This window comes from Engystomops pustulosus, chromosome 3, assembly GCF_040894005.1.
Source record: "Engystomops pustulosus chromosome 3, aEngPut4.maternal, whole genome shotgun sequence".
Lineage (NCBI taxonomy): Eukaryota > Metazoa > Chordata > Amphibia > Anura > Leptodactylidae > Engystomops > Engystomops pustulosus.
Window position 1 is genome coordinate 192,995,521 of NC_092413.1, and position 21,547 is coordinate 193,017,067.

At 41.6% G+C, this 21,547-nt stretch overlaps 1 protein-coding gene across 2 annotated transcripts in view; it reads left to right on the top strand.

The window, feature by feature from the left end:
- Positions 1-21,547, top strand: part of LOC140122519 (ephrin type-A receptor 3-like) — a 156,352-nt gene that overhangs the window by 88,547 nt on the left and 46,258 nt on the right. For both annotated transcript variants that reach the window (XM_072143470.1, XM_072143472.1), the window contains 4 exons: positions 7-342; positions 1,958-2,070; positions 2,158-2,320; positions 6,866-6,974. In XM_072143470.1, coding sequence (XP_071999571.1) covers positions 7-342; positions 1,958-2,070; positions 2,158-2,320; positions 6,866-6,974 — 721 coding nt within the window. The remainder of the gene's footprint in view (positions 1-6; positions 343-1,957; positions 2,071-2,157; positions 2,321-6,865; positions 6,975-21,547) is intronic.

Below are 21,547 nucleotides of genomic sequence, written 5' to 3' on the forward strand. Positions count from 1 at the left end.
TTAAAGGTCCACCATCTGCTCCACATAATGCAATATCAACGGTCAATGAGACATCAGTCATTATGGAGTGGAGCCCTCCAGAGGACTCTGGGGGACGTAAGGACGTCACATACAACGTTCACTGCAGAAGGTGCCAACAAGAAGGGCAGAAATGTAACCCATGTGGAAGCGGGATCCACTACATACCACGGCAGTTTGGCTTGTCCCATCCTCGTGTGCTCATCACTGATCTACTGCCCTACACCAACTATACGTTTGATATCGAGGCTTTAAATGGCGTCTCCGAGCTGAGCTCTGGTCCTAAGCAATTTATTTCTGTCAATATAACAACAAGCCGCGTAGGTAAGAAATGTTCTTTAACATACAACCGGAGTCTTCATTCCATGTGATGGTGATAAACTTTACACTTATCGTTGCTTCACCTCTACTGTATGTAGTTACTGGTGGGCATTATGTGGGCGCAAGATGGTTCCTTAATGAATAGGAAAGTTTTTTATAACTTATAAGAATCACAGAGTTGCTATGGATTACAAGTGTTGTACAAGAGCGTTCACACTCGACCTTCAACAAATACATTATAGATGGAGACATAATGGAAATATCAATGTCATCTGTGAGAACATAGCATGCATTATCTTCATTTTCTGTTGTTTTATACAAAGAACACAGCAAAATGGAAAATATACAAGGATGTTGGTCATGGGCAAAGGTAGAGGAAATAAACAAAGTCATTGTGAGATATTTTAGGCGTTGATTGGACCTGTATCACAAAGTTTGGGTTAATACCTCATTAGAAAATGTGGGAGCCGAGTTTGGCTCAACCAACCCCGGGTTAAGGGTCATGATCACGGGTGCCAGCAGTATTAACTCTTAAAATGGAGCTGGCAAAGCCACCAACTGTATTTAAATCGCAGTGGCCGCACACGCCTGCTCTAACCTGCAGGGTGATGCCATTTTGGGAATGAATCCCCCCCCCCTCTTTCCTGATGATGTCATGTTAGTGCCAGGCCGCAGTAATTAAAGGGAAACTAACCACGGGAAATCTACCATAGATAGATTCCTCCTGCCTAAATCTAACCTGGTGTACTTAATCTAAGTTTTTAAAAACTTTGATAAATTAATATGTAAATTACCTGCAAAGGCTACTGGGGGTGGAGTAACCTGGCTGGCAAAGGCTACTCCATGGTCCAGTAGCCTTTGCAATTCCACCTCCTAGTGTGTTGTCTTCATGTCTGTGGTTGTACACAAGCACCAGCTTTCTATGGAGCTACGGTGCCCTTGTAAATAGTCCAGAGCACCTCTTTGCTCAAAGTCACACAGGAGCGTGCGCTTTAGCTCCACAGAAAACTGGTGGCACGTTTGGTCCTTGTGTGCAGCCACATGCATGAAGGGACATGTTAGGAGGTGGTATTGTAAAGGCTACTGGGCCATGGAGTAGCCTGTGCCGGCCAGTAGCCCCTGCAGGAAATTTACATATTACTTTATAAAAGCTTTTGAACCATTAGGTTGGGGTATAGGATTAGTAAAAGAAAGATTAGGGCAGAGCCAGGCAGGAGGATATCTACCATCAGATCTACTTCCGATGGTAGATCTCTAGTGGAAGGTTTTCTTGAAATACTGCTGGCGACTTTGCCAGATTCATTCAAACTGATTAAGATCTGCGGCCGATGCCAGCAAACAAGTTTTTAAAATTGGGTGTCCACCATTGAAGGGGTATCCCCAAGTCAGGTATTGAGGACATAAGGATACGTAACTGGAGAGGGTCCCGCCTCATATACCAGACATATAGCCAGAAAACAGTGCTCTCAGTTACAAATGTTTACCATACATCTGATATGTAGCCCACCGAAAAATAGCCCACCGAAAAATATGTGCAGATAGCCTTAGATTTTTCAAAATATATGACTATTAACCTTTCTGAGCGAAATGATATAAAATCTTGTTATTTCCCCCTTAGTCAATGTCATCCTGAAGGAAAGAAAGAGCAAAGACAGCGTCACTTTGGCTTTTCAAGCGCCAGAAAAAACAAATGATGCGGTGGTGGAATATGAAGTAATCTACTACGAGAAGGTCAGTGCTACGAGCATATGTATTCATTGCCTCCCAGGAAGTATCAAGCTAAACTAATTTGTATATTTTATGTCTTTTTCTTTGCAGAATCAAAAGGAGCAAAATTATACAATATTGAAAACCAAATCTACTTTTATGACTGTGGACGGCCTAAAGCCCGGAACCACCTACGTGTTCAGGGTCCGAGCTCACACAGTGGGTGGGCAAGGAATTTATGGGGGAGAGATAGAGTTGGAAACGAGTACAGAAGGTAAATTGCATATTTCATACACATATTCAGCTTTATTATGTATTGTCTGTTTATACAATGTATTACCATAGCAATACCTACTATAGCAGAAACTAGGCAAAAATGGTTTGTTTCTGCTGCCAGCCGGGGGGAAGGTTGTGGGCAAGGAGAGACATGTCAAGATACAATATCTATTAGGTTCTTATAAATTCTAATCTAATCTCTAGTCTCAACCATAATCTCTTCGACCTGTTCCTCCTCTGACCCCCGAAAACGGGAGGAGCAGTGAACATCTGCAGAATCCAGTGATTGGCCTTATATAGACAATGATATCTTTGGAGACCTTCTTAAGCGTACACTAGGACGAGGCCTGGGAGAGATGCAATACTTTTTATCTGCCCCCCATTGCCTCCAACGGCCTCAGCTGAGCGTATATATGTCACTCAGCAGGAGGTAGCAGGATGCAAAGATGTAGTTTGATGCGTCTTTCCCAGTGGCGGATTAATTGTCCCATGGGCCCTGGGCTGTTCACACGACTAGGGCAACCCCAATGTCCAAACCAACCTCTTGCTTCCTGAGAATGGCCCCATGGGCCTGCCCACACCGCCTATATGGAGATCCTCCACTGGTCTTTCCTTCCTGTGTTTTCCAAAGTATCTGACATATACTGTGCAGACGTATATTCTCCTGTGGATTCTGGGTTAGGAATGTGTAAATAAGTTTTCCAAGGTTGGAAAAGGAAAAGTATGCCTAAGTGCTACCTGAAAAAGGCTGCTGCCTCTATATCAATGAGTGACTTTCAAGGAGCCTGGTGACATGAAGAGGAATAAAATCCAAACCAATCATTTCCAAAAGGAATAGGCACCCAAAATATAGACAGTGCTATTCTGATGTCATCACATCTCATCAGTACAGTATAGGGAACTGGTTTCCCTAGGTGATAGGCTATAGACATAGGTTCGCCGGAATCTACATAGCCTTCGCTGTGCACCTTTTCAGGCATCCTGAAGGCCATGGAGTCATGAAGGCCATGTTTGTTTTTTATCAGAAGTCCCTTTTTGGATTAATGGGACTTGCATCCTATTTTGTTTTCTTTCTTCCAATTGAAATCCCAAATCTTGGATGTACAGAAAGCGCACATGCAGCTCTGTAATACTTATTTCATAGGAAACTCAACCAGAACCATTAAATGATGAGAAATACAAGTCTATAGTAAAGCAGACATGACAGAGGAGATGAGACACTCTCTAGCACTGTATCGGGATAGCTGTGCGTTGCTGTAGTGTTGGTAGTGTGCATCTCACTTCAGGAGCCGCAATAACTCAAGGTGTCAGACAATGTGATAATACTAGAATGTGCCACATAATAAGCAAATGTGAGAGGGTGTTAGATTGCAATAAACCAAAAGTGCTAGACATCTAAAATGTCTTATCATGCAAACAGACGCTGCCTCATTATTTTCTCCTTTTTTATTTTACTTTAGTGTTCAAGTATAGAAAACTAAATTGACCCAACCCTAAAACTACTGAATGAAACCAAATAATATTTTGTTAAAATGTGTGCAGGCAAAATGTGTTTAGAAATGGATCAGAATTAAACATGAGTGGACCTGAACTTTAAGTTTTGGTCCAGAGTTCGGGTGCATCCCATGTCACCCAGATTGTGGCCGTGCAGCCAGGTCGGCAAATTGATGCCCCTACTAGCTGAACTCCCACTCTTCTCTAGTCACAATGGTTGCCACACCCTCTCATCTCTGTTCTAATACTACCTTGTTGACCTCTACTTCGTGGACCCTATAGTGACAGGAAATGATCTCTCAGCCAATCACTGATTGAGACAGGTCACCACTATGACCAGTGATTGGATTAGGATCATTTCCAGATGAACTAAGAAAGGCCTAAAATGAACTTGCACAAATCCAGTATATATAAAGTGCCCCCTCTAAACGTATAATAAATTTTACCCAAATTAAGTTTATTTCCATCATGTGGCAGGTACTAGCTCATACTAGATACTAGTTGGTGCTAGATGTCTTGCCAAGGAAGTGTACATGATTTTCATCGCTACATTCTCTGGGAACACTCTCCTTTCCCCCTGATGGATGTGGCAAAACACTGGAGTTCCTAAGGCTTAATGGATAAAATATTTATGGGAGCCTCAGCCCACCATTAGGAATGAGCAGACCCAATTGGGTTCGGTGGAAGCAAGAAAAAAGGTTTGGATATGCGAACCAAACCCAAACCTACCATTAACACCCACAATCGGTGATAGCACCAATCACAAGTGGCAACCCTTTAAATGGCACAGTAGCATTGTCAATGACATTTAAAGGGTCAACACCCAGAAATGGTGACAGCAGGTTGAGCCCAAACACCAAATTTGAGCCTCTGGCTGAAGTCAGGTCTTAGGAAATTGAACCTGCAATATTTATCATGGACCTGAACCCATCAACCACCTGGAAATATATCCTAGTAAAGATTGGGTTGTCTTCTGCTGGTTCTCTGGTACATATTATTGTGTCTAGTTGGCCTATCCATCTCTGGTCAGGAAAGAGTCATGATATATTAATTTCTTGTTCCAATTGGGATGACAGTAGAGAAGTTTGGGGGAGATTACTGATGAAAAGTTAGGACATTTCCCTCAAAGGGCAACTCCTTACTCACCATGTTGTTGTTTTTAAATTTTACTATGAGGAAAAAAACAATTTAGTAAAGAACTTTATATTCACAGTACAAAATAACTAAAAATCTTTTATTCTACATTCATGGTACAATTCATGAACAAGATACATTCATGAACAACTCTGAATAAAAAATATATAAGTTTCTATTTCAGTCTCAATATTTGAAAAGTGTGCGGGGTCCTATATATTTTTGTGATGTAGTGTCCCTCTTTTTTTAGATGTATCATAAAAACTACACATCAGGTACCGGCATTGCCCATTGATATACCCAGTGGATGTATGTGAATAGGTTCCCATAATAACCAGTGTAAGCCCCTCATTGCTGGAACAACTAAACCCAGAATTAATGTTCCCAAAGGATCTGGGTAATCTTGTGACATCCGGTATTTAATCCCAAATATAGCCCGATTTGACGTTCCACGCAATGATTAATGAATTCCCTCAAGGATATTTTGGAAAACATCCACTAATCTCCTTTGTGTTATGTCATTTATTTTGTGAATGGAATTAACATATACAATGTGATCAGTCATTAGGATACACAGAAGTACATCATTTAGAGAGGGCAGATACTACAATTTTTCTTATGATTAAATTGTGTAATAGTAACCAACACACGTGATGTATGACCAGTCCCAATTTTAGGGTTAAAGACTGTAAAGATTTTTAGTGGACCCGTTAAATTTCAGGTCCAGAAATTCAGCAACCAGAATTTTAAATATCCGGTATTATTGGTGGGGGTTAGGGTCCGGGTTCGGTACAATTAGGGCCACATTAAGTACCAGTGGCAAAGTCACTAGCGGCATTTAAATTGCTGCAGCGAAATGCCAAAATTTTGGGCAGGGTTATCGCTCCCGATTACGTTTCCCAAATTTCCGGCATCCTGTATGATTGGCATGCTAGGGCGCGTACCACCACAGCAATTTAAATACCGCAGGTATTAACTATGAGGGAGGGGGTTGTTGAGTCAAACCTTCTAATGACTTTGTGGTTCTGATCCGCTCAGCATTAATTTTTAGCTGAAATTTGATTTGATGTATGATTCTTAGAACTCTAGTGTTATGGACATCGCTCCGTGTTTGGCATCATACAGACAGTCAGTGTTGAGGTTTGTGCTCTAGTCGTTATTTCAACCGCTAGCACACGTCCCCTTTACTTTCTATTGGCTCATGCCGATGGTCGCTGTATGTACCACGCCATGGGTGAGCTAACTATTTGTGTGGCAAATTTTAGAGCAAGCCCTATTTCTGATAGACACCATCATCGGTCGGGCTGCAAACAAGGGATCACGTTTCCTTGTTGGTGGCCCACAAAGTGCACAGGTCCATGTCCACGTAGCCTTATAGAATGCGTTGCTTCAGTCTGATCTAGTCTTGCCTTTGAGTGCCACAAGGAAATATGGGGTGTTTGGTCAATACCAGGTCACACACCTTCACACCTTTCCTCAGGGTTTTTATGTATCTGAAAGTAATCCACTAAAATAAAAAATAAGCAATTTTCCAGATATTTCATCAACAATATCCTGTCCCTGAGAGGGTGTTCTGATTATACATTATAAACCAATGTACAGAAGACTCATTTTGCAGTAGTGACCTTTTTCAATCATTATAACACACCAAAAGTATGTCGGTCAGGTAGCAGAAACTGAAGGTAAAAAGACTGTAGGGTCAGACTACAAAGAGTTTGTTTGTAGTCTGTAACCACGGAAACACAAACAATTATAACCATGAATATTTTAGCTGCAGAGGGGACTGACAGGGGCCTACCCTTTATGCTAATTTTACATAAAACTTGCAGATATTAATTAATACTTATAAACACACCCATGATTATTGTCATTGGTAGTAAATATTCATATTCATTTTCATGTTTCTGTGTTTCAGATATGATCGCTATAACCGATCCTAACCAGATTACTATTTTGGCAATATCAGTGGCTGGCGGGATCATCCTCCTGATTTTCCTGGTGACCTGTTTCTTTGTCAGTGGCAGGTAAACTTTATACCAGTTATTAAATTATCATATTTAATGTTCAACAGAGGCAGAACTTGTGAACATGGAGCCTTTCATTTTCATGAGTTTTGATAAAAATATACCTATTTTTATTGATAAGGGTTAAATAATATTGACTTCAATGGGGGCTGTGGGGGTAATCACTAGACAACTATTACCATATTTTTTGGAGTAGAAGACACACTTTTTATTAAGAAAAAATCTTGCTTTAAACTGCCTGTGTCTAATTGTACAAAATCAGGAGGATCCAACACTTACACACCCTCCTGGCCGCTGTCCTGGAGATCCGGTGAAGCGCTGACAAAGTGTTTCACCAGATCTCTAAGAGAGTAGAGGCTAAATGCTTCCATGCTGCCAGGGGATGGAGCTAGAGAAGTTACAGCTGGGACTGGGTATGAAGAATGGTTGTAGGAGAGCTGTGTGAGTGAATGGATGTAGCAGAGCTGATTCCTGTGTACCAGTGCAAGTTCCTTAGGAGAGCTATGTGTGAGTAACTGAATGTAGCAGAGCTTTGTGTGTGAGTGAATGGATGTAACAGAGCTATGTTGGTGAATAGATGCAGCAGAGTTGTGTGTGCTGTTCTTGTGTGCAACCAACAGGGAATTTTTAATTGGTTTCAAATACATTTTTCCTTGTTTTGGATGATTAAACCTTGGGGTAGTCTAGTAAGGTGCATCTTATAGTCCAAAAAATATGGTAGTTGGCTTACTTTAGGTCAGAGCTTTACACCAAGATTTGTCATATCCTAAAGGGGTTTTCCCACGAACAGAAGTTGGGCCCTATCTACAGGATAGGGCCTTACTTGCTTATCAGTGGGGGTCTCAGTGACAAGACCCCCACAGATCACATAAACGAGGGTCCGATGGGGTCCCACATACCTGCATCGGACCCCTCGTGGCTCCATCAAACTAATGGAGCAGACGGCCGTGCATGACTGTTCTGCTCCATCAATCTCTAAGGAGCTGACTTAAATTGCACAGCCCCACCAGCTCCATAGAGATTAATGAAGCAGCACGGTCATACATGGCCATCTGCTCCGTTACGCTGATGGAACAACAAGGGGTCCGACGGGGACCCCATTTTCGTGATCAGTGGGGTTCTCATTGCTGACCCCCACTTATCAGCAAGTTGGCCCCTATGCTAGACCCTATACAAACTTCTGTTCACGGGAAAACCCCTTTAAGCTCAAATTATTTTTTTTTAAACTTCCAATAACCTCCTCCCCCCAGTCAGAAATGTAAAAAACTATATCAATATCATGTGGGGGAATATTTATCAGGACTTCTATGCCACAAAAGTGGGGTAGAAGCTCCTAAATAATCGCAAATGCTAGCAAATCGTTAATACTTACAATCGGTTTCCCTTTCCCACACCTCCACGCCAGAGCGGTGTGTAGGGGGAGTGGCTGGCAGGGAGTGGGCTGGTGCAGGGCATTCCTGACCCCGAGCCAGTGCACTCACTGTAGCCTGCAACTTTTAACACTTGAAAAGCCTCTTAATGCATCTGACTGATCTAGATGGGTGGCAGGGCGATCATATGCCATTGCATGGGCGCTGGAGTATGATAAATGACCCCCAACATGATCCTTGGTAAATCTGCCCCATATCTATAAAGAACCTCTAAATATTTTTTGTCATAAAGCCCTGTCCTCCCCTGGTTATGTCTGTGGTGCACTCACTGTTTGTCTCCTGCAGCATGTAAGTCAAGGTAACCTTTGCGGCCATTACCTATTCTTACTGATTACGATATTGATTACTGTGCGCGGCGTAATGATTGCTGCTTCTTATTTCAGGAAGATCTTTGCTCTGTTTTCTATCATTGCCTTTCCTGTTCATTCGGCTCTAAAGGCTTATATTGACTCTTACTGGAAGAATTCTGGAGTCATTTTGTAAAAGGTTATTGAAGTTTACGCATAGTGACCATGTTTGATATCAAGAAAAGTATTGTATAAGTGTGTAGCTGTGCCCTTCCTAATAATCCACTTATATAATGTATAGATTACAGAAAGAACGCCACATAGACCATGCAGCTGCTATGGGGTCCATAGGAGTCAAAACCAGGTTGAGATATATGCAAATAAGTTTTCTATGGTGGAATAGGGAAAACATCTTGTAAGGCAGCCCCCTGTATATCAAGCATGACTTTCAGGAAGCCTAATGACATGATGGGGTATAGTAGCCAAACTAATGAATGTATTTCAAAAGGAGCAGAGTCCCAGATGAAGTCTGCGATGATTTGATGTTTTTGCATCTTGTGTCAGTGCAGTGTTTGGAAGTGAAAGGTCATAGACACAGGTCAGAGAAGAAACTAAATGCTATATAGAGACGTTGCCATTAAATGATATCTACCATCAGGTTTACCGATGGTAGACTGCCCTCGCCTAACTGCGTGTTACCTGTTCTAGGGGAAGGCATTGGTTTTCAATAGTTCTGGGATGGCCGTATTTCTGAGAAAATAACTTTATAAAAAATAGGCTAATGAGCCGACGTCTCTTGGCCAGCAGGATACACGGAGGCCAGAGGCGTAACTTGAGGGGGTGCAGAGGGTGCGGTCGCAAGCGGGCCCAAGAGGCTAAGGGGGCCCATAAAGTGTCACTTCACAATATGAGAAGATTAGTACTATAAACAATACATTATAGTTGGGGGGCCTGACACAGACTTTGCACTGGGCCCACCAGCTTCAAGTTACGCCACTGATGGAGGCACTCAGTTACCTTTGCTGTATGAACACAGTCCAGCATCTAGATCCTCTGGTGGAGCCTCTTCTGCTGAGTTATGTCTTGAACCCTAAAGTACAGCTCCATTCCAAACATTTGGGGGGATGTATCATAAGTCTTATAGAGCAGAACTGTTCTAAGTGCCCATGGCAACCAATCAGAGCTTAGCTTTCATTTTCACAAAGCTGTTTATAAAATTATAGCTGAGCTCTGATTGGTTTCCATGGGCAGCTAGAACAGTTTTACCTCAGAAACTTGATGGTAAATCTCCCCCATAGAATCTATTGTTCTCTGTTTTCCCATAGCTATAAGTTGTATTGGTGTCCTGAGGATGCAAAAGAGAGGGGATGGGATTCACTCCTCCCTAACTTACCAAACCAGCTGGATGCCATCACTGTGCACAGGACCAACCTCTGGGGTCTGAAACAATTACCATTCACGGAGGTCAGAGTTTTGTTTAGCGCAGAGAGTGAAGGGAATACAGTGGGGGAACCAAAATCAGGGTTTTCCAACCCTATGGCAAAACCTATGTATTAATAATAAGACTCATATCCTGCAGCACTTTACACTTCATTGACAGTAATTTAAAATAAATGATGGTGACAGACGTACTATGGGGGCAATGTATCATACTATGGGGGGGCATATAGAAATCTGATCATTCCAACATACATCCCTATTCACTAGTCTTATAAAAGATGCTTACAATTAACATAAAGAAGTTCTGCAGCAGTGCAGATTATAATGTTTTGCAGCAGCTGGGGCACAGTTCTGTAATATCAAAATTTTCAACTTAAACATATGGTTTATGTTTGGCACATGAAAAGAAACTTCCTGTAAAGGTGATCCGTGACTTCTAGTTCTGTAAATGGAGAGGACGACATTTATGTTCTTTATAATCAGCAGAATGTGACAGAATAGAAACGTTACTTGATAGGACTTCCATAGACATGGATAATAGTGGCATGATGTAGAATAGTGAGTGCATAGATACCTGGGTGTTGCGCTTTTGTAGATGACATTATAGATGGTTCCGGCACAATCCTCTCTTTAGAATTGGCCATTGTTCTTTATAACATTTAGTGACCTACAAATTCCGCATTAAATGAATCTTCTTGTTCAGCGCTGATGAGATTCACGGAGGATGAAAGGGATGTCACAATCGATGTTATGAACAAAACAACAAGGCAGGAGTTCAACCAATGCTGGAGCTTTCACAATTACAACAGAATCATACACGTCTTTTATCCATCTGTTTTAGGATTACATTAAGATTGAAGCCTCGGAACCTGAGGCTTGTTTTACAAAAATGGTTCATTTACAAAATTATAAGCCATTGTATCTATCTACATCTTCAACCTTAAATGGTCTCTAACATTTTAACAAACTTTGTTGTCAACAGTACAAGAGACAACATGAAAATGTATAATTCATCTCCAGTAAAGTAAAGTGCTTCTTGTTCCACTTAATTGCTTCTCCTCCTTCTTCTAATCTGCTTTCTTCTGAAATCTCTGCTGAATTCCATCTTGCTAGCACTAAGCTTGCTGAGAGATCGCATTACATCTAAGATCTGAAGAGAGGGAACGAAGTGAGTCACAGCAGCTAGGTCTTTACTCACAAAGAGTAAATCAAACTAGAGAAATTGGCACCATAGCGGCTTTCCCCCTACTGCCTAATACACACATTTATGCTGTATGTACACATCCATACATTTATACACACATACAGTATATACGCATCAAATTTGCACACATATTCTATAGTGCAAACACATATACATACAAATAGTATATAAATATATAGATTATATACTTATACATACAGTATACACTCACCATATATACACATACATGCAGTATAAACACACCATTTATACATACACTGCATATAATACAGCATATACACATACATACAGTATATACATACATATACAGCATATTCATATACATTCATACAACATTTATTGTGGTGCTTGTCAGATATATTTCTGGCGCCGAGAGCATTTTCTGTCCACTGGGTCCAAAATCTGTCCCAAGCGCCAGAAATGTGTGTAGCAGTCGGAGAACAAGCTGAGCACCCTGCCCTGGAGCGCAGCAATGGCCGCTGCGGCAATGCCTCATTGGCTGACTTCAACCGACAGCTCATCTAGTCGGAATTGTCAGAAGGACAGACAGCAGACATCCTAATGTGGCAAGGGTTTTACCTCTAGAATCCCAACAGTCATATACATTTTATAAGCCATCATACAATTAATCCAAAATCTATGCCATTTCATTTTATTCACCACTTTTCAAAAGCAAATCCGGGTACGCTACTGTATTCTGAGTGCAGTCGCACAGCTTTGTGTCCCTGCTGGACCAAATTTCTTTTGGCCTACTTTCCGCCAGTTGATAGCACCCAAATGTGGTTACGACACATATTAATTGTGTCACAGTTTACACTACGTCACAGCCCCGCCCCTTTTCGGAGCAGAGTCAGAGCAGATGAAAAAAAAAATCATTTTTTCGGAAACGTCATGAGAGCTACTACAATGAATATTACAAGTCACATAATATGAGATACACTTTAAGGTGCATAAAAGATGTGCCAACCTTTACTCTTAGAGTGCAGTCACACATTGCTAATAAAACTGCATCATAATCAGTTTTGATGTAATTTAAGCGCAGTTAATTATTTAAACAGGCCGCGTCCACACACGCCTGTAAACTGAGTTTTGAGACGCAATACAAGAACTCAACTAAGAAGAGGAGATTTGCCTTATTACATTGCTGTTAACATTAGCATTTACAAAATGCTATGTTAACACTATGTAAGGCTACTTTCACACACATGTATGGGGGACGTATATACGGCTGACGTGCGGCACCATACTGCTCCATAGCCCGTAGAAAGATAGGACATGTCCTATCTTTCTACGTAATACGGCGCCGGGTGCTGTAAAGTCCTATGGAGAGGGGTACGGGTGAGCTGTAATCATCCCCTGCTCCTCTCCGCAGCGCTGATGTATGCCCGCCGTACTACAGTACGGTGGGCATACATCATGTGCATGTAGCCTTAACATGATGTTAACACATGTGGAAACTGTCACTGTATCCGTACCGTATCCATATAAAATAGGGGTGGCTTTCAAATGATGACTGGCTGATTATTGGCTGGCTCAGGTATGGCTGACTATTGGCTGGCTTACAGAATGCCCCTCCCACTGGTTCTGGTCTCTCTGGACACTGCACGTATATACGGCAGCATACAACGCACAACCGTATGTAACACATATTGTAAACGTTCCATAGACTTCTACAGAATGGAAACACTGGAGAAAATAGGACACGCTCTGTATTTCCTTACGTCTCGCTCACAGTACGGTACGATTGATAATGTGACCGTGTAAATGCATGGCCGTATTGTCCACTGAAATGAATGTGGCCACCCGTATAAAAACGGTACGGTACGGCTAGCATACGGCTGCTTTAATTTTTTCGTGTGGGGTTTAAAGTGGGTGCCCGGACTCTCTCCAATGAAAGACGTATTGAGCATGAAAATATTATTCCACCACCAGTAATTTTATCCACCTCGCTCTAATACACGTTTTTAACGTTTCTACATTCCGGTCACCTGCACATACAAGTACAGTAGGTTACGGAGGGGGGGTTCAGAAGGAGCAACTGTCCAGCAATATTTCTCATTATTAGAATAATGTGAGCACAAACATAAATGTAATATATACAATAGGAATATGTAGGAGCAGTACATAGCCATTCACCTATTTATAGAATAATCTGCATGTGTGAACCAGGCTCAAGGCTTTATTCTCACCTCTAGCGATGATGACTGTCCATGCATGTGATGCGCCTTTCTATTATGCAGTATTTCACTTTCCTTCTCTACAACCAATAGTCATGTGTTATTTACAGCTGCCTTGTCCTAAACTAACCTCAGTTTATCATTAGCCATGGACGACTTGCACATCGTAGCAGGAATGGGTGGGCAGGTCGCGCTCCTGTCACTGCAGGTCACAGCGGGAGACTTGTAGGCGATAACAATCACTTGTGTGACATTTTATATTTATTTAATTTCTATATTTGGATACTTGACTATTACTCGGCCTTTGTATTAAGACAAGAAGGGAAAGTGCTGATCTGCAATACCTGTGTCTACAGATGGAAGGGAAAGTGGAGAGGTTTAAAAATACTTCTACTCCAGTTTTCTGGTGTAGAAGCACCAAAATTATCGCAGTTTATTGTGCACTGCAAGAATTTCCGATTATTCTGGCACCATGTGGGCATGGAGGGCGTGAAGGGGCACAGCCCCCGGCAGAGTGGGTAGGAACCGGCGTTCCTGTGCCTGGCCACTTTTTGAAAATCTGCAAACATCCACCACTGAATGTTCGCTAATAGTTTTACGGAAAACTATGGCAAGTCAGAACAGAGATAGTTTTGTCTAAGCCCCAGTTTTGTCATATGCCAGCGCTTGAACGCCACCATATTAGACATGGAGTCGTTTTGTTATGGGTGGGGCTTAAGAAGAGGGATGTGTCCCTAACAGCCAACCAAATTTATTATACTTTAAAAATATAAATTTATACCATTTCCAAGCAGTTGACTTTTTTTTTGCCAAAATTACACCTATTTTTCTTAAATTGATTAGGGCAGTCTTGACCTTGCGGTTTAACCTTATCTTTCTGTGTGTTGTAAGCAGCAGGACTGTGAAATATGCATTTATATTTCTGATTTGTAGATGGACTTGCTGCACTCTGGTGTGTGAGATCTCTTCACTGTTCTGCTTGCTGTACAGCTCCTCCGTTGGCTGCAGCAGTTACTCAGAGGAGAGGGACTGTGCTGTGTTCAGTAAAAAGATCAAAATGTTTCAAGTCCAGCTACAATCCTGGAATGTACATGCATTTTCCCAGTCCTGATGCTCCTACTGTAACAACATGTACAAAGGCAGCAGTTTACATCGGTCTCCATAACAATATCATAGTGAAACCGATCATAAATTCCCACCATAACAAGTTACTTACCCCAATAATGTTACAGTATTTCCCAGTTCTGTTTCCCTCACCTCTGTGAGTATAGGAGAATATTCCAACCACATCTATTTTAATCAGACATTTCATTGCCTAAGAGACAAATAATGAAGATACATGGGGAAGAACGCGGTAGAACTGCGTAAAGTGCAGTCATTTTTAATGATGCCGCATTAGAAGACTAATGTTCTTGTAAACAAATAATTCACAGCAATGGAAAAGGCGAAGCCGCCTGCAGGGATCCATCCACAGACTCCGCTCTGACTTATCTGTCTTTTTACCCCAACTAAATTATATTTCAATTTGTCAAAATCCAACCAAAGACAATGAACGTGCGTTTGATTAGTTTTAGGTATTAGTTATAAAACAGAGGACGGCATAGAGCGGAACGTATATTCACGTCCTTATAATTTAGGAGGATTCTCACCCAGTAACTGTTATTCCGAATGTGAATTATGTCCTGTATAATAATGTGATTACATCAATTCTTAATACACTGCACAGATATCACCCAAACCTCTGCCCAAAGCACAGAAGCAGCAAGAGGAATGGATAGGGAGAGGACATGACTCTTCTACTAGCGGACATTGTACAGGGCACAGGGGAAGCTCATCTATTACTATAATATATAATAGCTTTTATAATTATACACAATTGTGCAGTGATGTCATAGTAGTAGAATAATATTAGTCATTTTTTTTTGTGCTGTGAGGTCACAACACCGGGGCAATACATAAAAAGAAGTCACAGTACAGGGATAATGATATACCCAGTGATGTCACAGTACAGGGATAATACACACAGTGATGTCACAGTACAGGGATAATACACACAGTGATGTCACAGTAAAGGGATAATACACACAGTGATGTCACAGTACAGGGATAATACACACAGTGATGTCACTGTGCAGAGATAATACACACGGTGATGTCACAGTACAGAGATAATACACACAGTGATGTCACAGTACAGGATGATACACACAGTGATGTCACAGTACAGGGATAATACACAAAGTGATGTCACAGTACAGAGATAATAAACACAGTGATGTCACTGCACAGGGATAATACATATAGTGATGTCACCGTACAAAGATAATACAAGCAGAAAAGGCAAAGTACAGGGATAATACACACAGTGATGTCACAGTGCAGGGATAATATACACAGTGATGTCACAGTACAGGGACAATACACACAGTGATGTCACAGTGCAGGGATAATACACACAGTGATGTCACAGTGCAGGTATAATACACACAGTGATGTCACAGTACAGGGATAATACACACAGTGATGTCACAGTACAGGAATAATACACACAGTGTTTATGGGGGGATAAGCAGAATTATGTCATACGATTAGAATAAGATATACAGGGTAACCATAATAGGGGGAAGAAATGTTGCAGTGAGGCAAGGAATGAAAACAACACAAGTGATTCTCAGAACTGATCTTACATCATATTAGGAAGAGGCAGCCAACACAACAGGCACCGAGGGACAAAGGCATTGACAGAAACCTGCAAAGGCAATCATTTATAAGGATCCCTAAACCAGATATTCTTGGGGCAGAGAGAGCGGTCCCATCTCCGAATCCACTTCCAGGCCTCCATGTCCTCACACTTGGTCCCTGAATATCTCGCCTCATGGCCTTGAAATTCCATAAATGACCTTGACTTTCTATATTACAAGATTCATTAATTTCAGCATCATTTTGAAGAATGCAAATAACATCATATACATTGAATAACACTATTAGATAAGTTGAAGGAGATAATATTTTAGACTTGCGAGGAGGATGTGCACATTAGAAATAAACTCTGGATATGATATGATGTTCTGGGAAGGGATGTGCGTTACTGTAGGTGTAAGGAGAGGCAGGACATGCTACGACTTGCTCATTATATCCCTTGGAGGCATATGGAGTACATCTCCAATGTCTGCCTGTACAGTCAAAGACAGCAAGTCACAAGTGTGTCAACTCCATGGACTAAGTGCCCTTGAGATGCTCCACTTCATCGAGTGCTTGCACCTGATCCCTACTCGGAAACGATGATGCAAGACAGCCAAACATGGCCTGGGGTCTACAGTGTTTTCTAAAAGGAAGTGTCATGGGCACATGTTCTTATTTAATGAGCTCCGCATTATGAAGAGTCCAATCTAATGGCGAGCGGATCTGTCTTTCCGAAGAAGCAAAGCCAAAAGAAAATCAATTTCCCTGTAGAGATGAGACTCATTAATGGGTGGTGGAAACTGATTAACACCTACTCCGCTGTCCTGCTGCTGCAGCAGACACACTACTATGCAGATATGATGAGGCGTATGCTAATAAAAGTGCCCCAGCTGGTATCCTTCACACCTCCACCATCGCCAGCCTAGTATGATGGCCATTGATTGGCATCAGAGAGAAGCCGCGTGTTTCCACACAGAATTTATAGTGCGAGGCAAAGCTATTATTATTGCCGAGCTCACAACGAGACGGTATCGGCGTCATTCCTGGAGATAATAAAGCGGGATGGTGACATTTATATGTGACTGTTAGCGGCGCAGCTACCATTCATCCACTGCCGAGACTCCTATCGCTATTTTATAGATGAGAAGTAAGTTATATCTTCTGAAGATGTAAACAAACTAGTCCTGAAAGAGAAAACAGTAGGGAATAGCTTTTCATGGATCAAAACAAGATTTGTGTGACTCTTGTAGATATTAGATTGTTCCAGCTATTCTTTGAAGCTACATTTGGCACCTCCGTGGGGTTGAACATACAACTGGACATCTTCTGTTTCCATACAATGAAGGGCTGCACAAGCTTTATTCAACATCATGGCTCTTGTTTGTCAATTTTCGATTAAGTGGAGGCTTAGGGTGATGCCACACATGGCGTTTTGAACACGTTTTGAATCCGTTTTGTTTAAAAACGGGCCAAAAATGAATTCAAAACGGGTTCAAAACGCCATGTGTGGCATCAGCCTTAGGTGAAATAACACATTTATAATTAGGTCTATTTAAAGAAATGAAGGTCAGATTCACACACCGCATTTGATTTGAGTTTAGAAACTGAGCAGAGTAGAGGAACTCCCAAACTCACATGCATTTAGACCTAAACGCTAGAACTCAAGAACTAGAAACAACTGTTTTGCTAAATTCTGAATGCAAGCTTTTAGGTCTAAATCCATCTGCTCTTAGGAGTAGCTCCTACCCACTCTGCCTAAGGGTGATGCCACACATGGCGTTTTTGGTCCGTCTTTAAGCATACATTTTCAGTCCGTTTAAAACGCCTGCGTTTTATAAACGCAAACATTTTTGACTGCTTACCATCGTTTGGCTGATTAGATTACTGTTTATCTATCAAGATAATTGGGGAAAAGTGACAAAAACTGTCAAAAACGGATGCATTTTTCAAAAACGTATCCTTTTTAAAAACGCATTCGTTTTTAAATGGACTGAAAACACATGCTTTAAAATGGACTAAAAACACCATGTGTGGCATCACCCTAAGGGTACATTTAGACGGCCGTCTGTGGGGATGAATATTTGGCAGCAAATTTGCGGCCGGCGGCAGTACATGGGAAGAAGATAGATTTACTAAGAACAGCGCAGTCTGCGCTATGTGCAGTTTGCCTGTGGATAATTCCGGGGGGCGCCAGATTCATGATTTCTGGTGCACGTTCTTCATGAATCTGGCGCCCTCTGGACTGGACTTTTTTTTGGTGCTCCCTTAACATACAGTATACAATCTGGCGCATGGTCCGACTGAGCAACGGAACGCCCCCTTTAGTGCAGAAATTTGCGTCGCATGAAGACTAGTGCAGCTGCCCTACAAAATGGGCACGTGCGACATAAATGTTGTGCGGACACTTCTTAAATACCTGTGCAAGCAGTTTGCTCTAAAAAGAATGTGCAAAGTCCGACAAAAAAACTGGCGCAAAGCCCTTGGTAACTGTGTCCCAATGGCCCAGATACATAAAAACTGGTGCAATCTGTCCTTGTGCAATTTGCCTGGCTAATGTGCACTTTGCATCACATTATTTAATAGTGTTGCACGCTCTTAATTAATCTGGTCTTTTTCTGGAAATGCCCACAGTTGCACTTTTTTTTCTTGGTGCACTTTCATTCTTCACTGTGCGACAGGTTCTAGACATCAATATGTCTCAAACAACAAATAATTACTACCACACTCCATTAAGTGTCGAACAACACAGTTGTGGCACAAACACATAATAAATACATGTAGAAGTTATTCTGGGCCCCGTCTGCCTCCAGGCTCCGAAGAAAAGGCTAGGCCCCGGTGGGGGATGTTGCACAGACATCTATAACAAATCATGTGGATGGACCTTCCTTTTTGACCAGCTGAAGAACGCATTTCCTACAATGCTATACCTTTATCTTGGCCATAAATACTCTTTAAGTTTTACTCTTTCTATTAATCCAAGGTTTTATTGTAATAACCTTATGGCTGAATAAAAGCTCAGGATGGAGCATACATATGGTGAGTAGGTTTTGAATAGGAAGTCTTTATACCTCCCTACTGGGAGATGATCAGTCTATGTGGTGACTCACATCGCAGCCTCATTTTGTTTTAAGCGTTACGTTTAGTTTATTCTTATATTTGATGGCTGATGATTGGATAGGACAAGATTTATGGGACATATTGCAAAATACATGGGTGGTCATTTGGGAGAACCTCTTTTTTAGCGTGCATTCTTAAAGAAGACCTTGGCCACTTGTTTATGTGACTGGTCTGTGGATGGTTACCGGTTGCTATTGGGTGCTATACATATTAGGCTTCCAAATAAACATTTATTATTATGGTCCCATGTCGCTGATTTGTTGACCTCTGGTCATTTCTATGCTCTTGAACACAGACTTCTTGTTCTCGACTTCTCCTTCCTTCGTATCTACATCTTCATACGTCTTATCTTCCTTCGTATTGCAGATGGTTTCTGGGTAGAGAAGCAGCAGGGTGCTACACACTTGTGATTGCAATCATCTGCTTCCTATTTCCCACAGTGATGGTCAGATGAGTATAGGCTGTGAGCAGAGAGACCCCGTAATAGACCCCTGCAGGATAGAAACCACAGAAGTAGTCTTCAGTGCCCCATAGTTCAGACCCCCTGTGGGTGTAGATATTGTTATTGAGCGCTAAAACAACTAAACTCTGTAGATCAGTTTCCAGCACAAAAATATAGACCATGTTTACACTGCCCAATGTAGCCTCTCCATAGAAATACATCATGGTCTACTGCATCTACATTGTATATACTGTATAAGATGTCATAAGTAGTATAGTCCAAGTGTCCATACGCGTCCCATGAACGTCATATAATTTCATTGGGATTTCATGTGTTGACAACCCATCAATGCCATTTGTAAATGCAGCTCCCTGGCACACAAAAAGATTTTAAAAAATTAGCATGGACTATTTTTTCAGTTGTTTGTTTTTGCCTAAATAATGTGGTGATTTTCTGGTTTATTCATTATTGTCTTCCCAAAACCACAACTTTTTTTGGTGTAGCTGTATGTAGCTAGTTTATTGCATGATGGGTTGTAGCTAGAGATGAGCGGAGCGGATGCTCGGGTTTGGTGCTCGTATTTGGTCATATTGTTAGATTGGTGGCTGAACATCCAATCTGGCAAATTGATGCCCCTAGCTATGGCTATGATTGGCCGGGGGAGTCACGAACCCCACCATCGGGTCCTCTCATCTCTAGTAGTAGCATTTAATAAGACCATTTGAGGGTATGGGTAGCTTATTGATTGACTTAAAGGGGTTTTCCCCCGAATTGAAGTTAGGCCCTATCCACAGGATAGGCCTAACTTGTTGATCGATGGGGGTCTCAGTGATAAGAGCCCCACAGATCACGAAAACAAGGGGTCCAATGGGGTCCCACATACCTCATTCGGACCCCTTATCATTCCATGAGAGTAATGGAGCAGAAGGCCACGCATTAACCGTTCTGCTCCATACATCTCTATGGAGCTGACTGAGATTGCTGAGTGCCACGACAAGGGGTCCTACTGAGGCACATCACTAAGACCCCTATGAACAGCGAGGAAAGGGCCTAGCTTCAATATGTGGTTAAACCCCTTTAACTTTTTTTCTAGAGATCAAAAATTTAGCAATTTTGTGCCATAAGACCCAGTTCACACCTGCGTCAGAAGGAACCCTATAGAGTTTGTTAAAAATATGGAAGGGCAATGTAAGGTCTTCTGTGCACCCTCCATTCCACATAGTGTTCTAGAACAGTAATCTCTGATAGACTTCTGTTAGTAAATGATTTTTAAAGTGAAAGGGTGAAACTAGTGATATTTGTTAATGTTTTCAAACTTTTGTAAAATTTTGATTTATACCCACTATGAAACCTAACCACCAGGCATTAAATTACTAACGCAAAGCAACAAAGTAGGGAAGTCAATTGAAGGGTGACCACCAACTAGAGATGAACAAGATTTGCTTTAGAGAAACTTCACAAAATTTTTTGTAAGATTCAATTTGGGTCTAAATTTATTCAGTCCCTTCCATAAAGTATTGATATTATTTGTATCGGTCAAAAGCCTCCATTGCCAGACCCTCTCCGGCACCTCCTTAAGAAGCGGCAGCTGATGCCTTCTGGGAGAAGGCACGGGTCGCACAACCCTGAGGTCGGCTGTAAATTTCAGTTTTAATGTATTCTCTTGAAGGAAGATTAGGAAAAGGAGAGCAGATTGCAAAGTGCAAAGAAAAAAAAAGATGAAAAGTCGAGAAGAATATATGAGATTAATGGGCAATTGATACACGGCTTAAATGTTCGAGTTCCAACACAGAA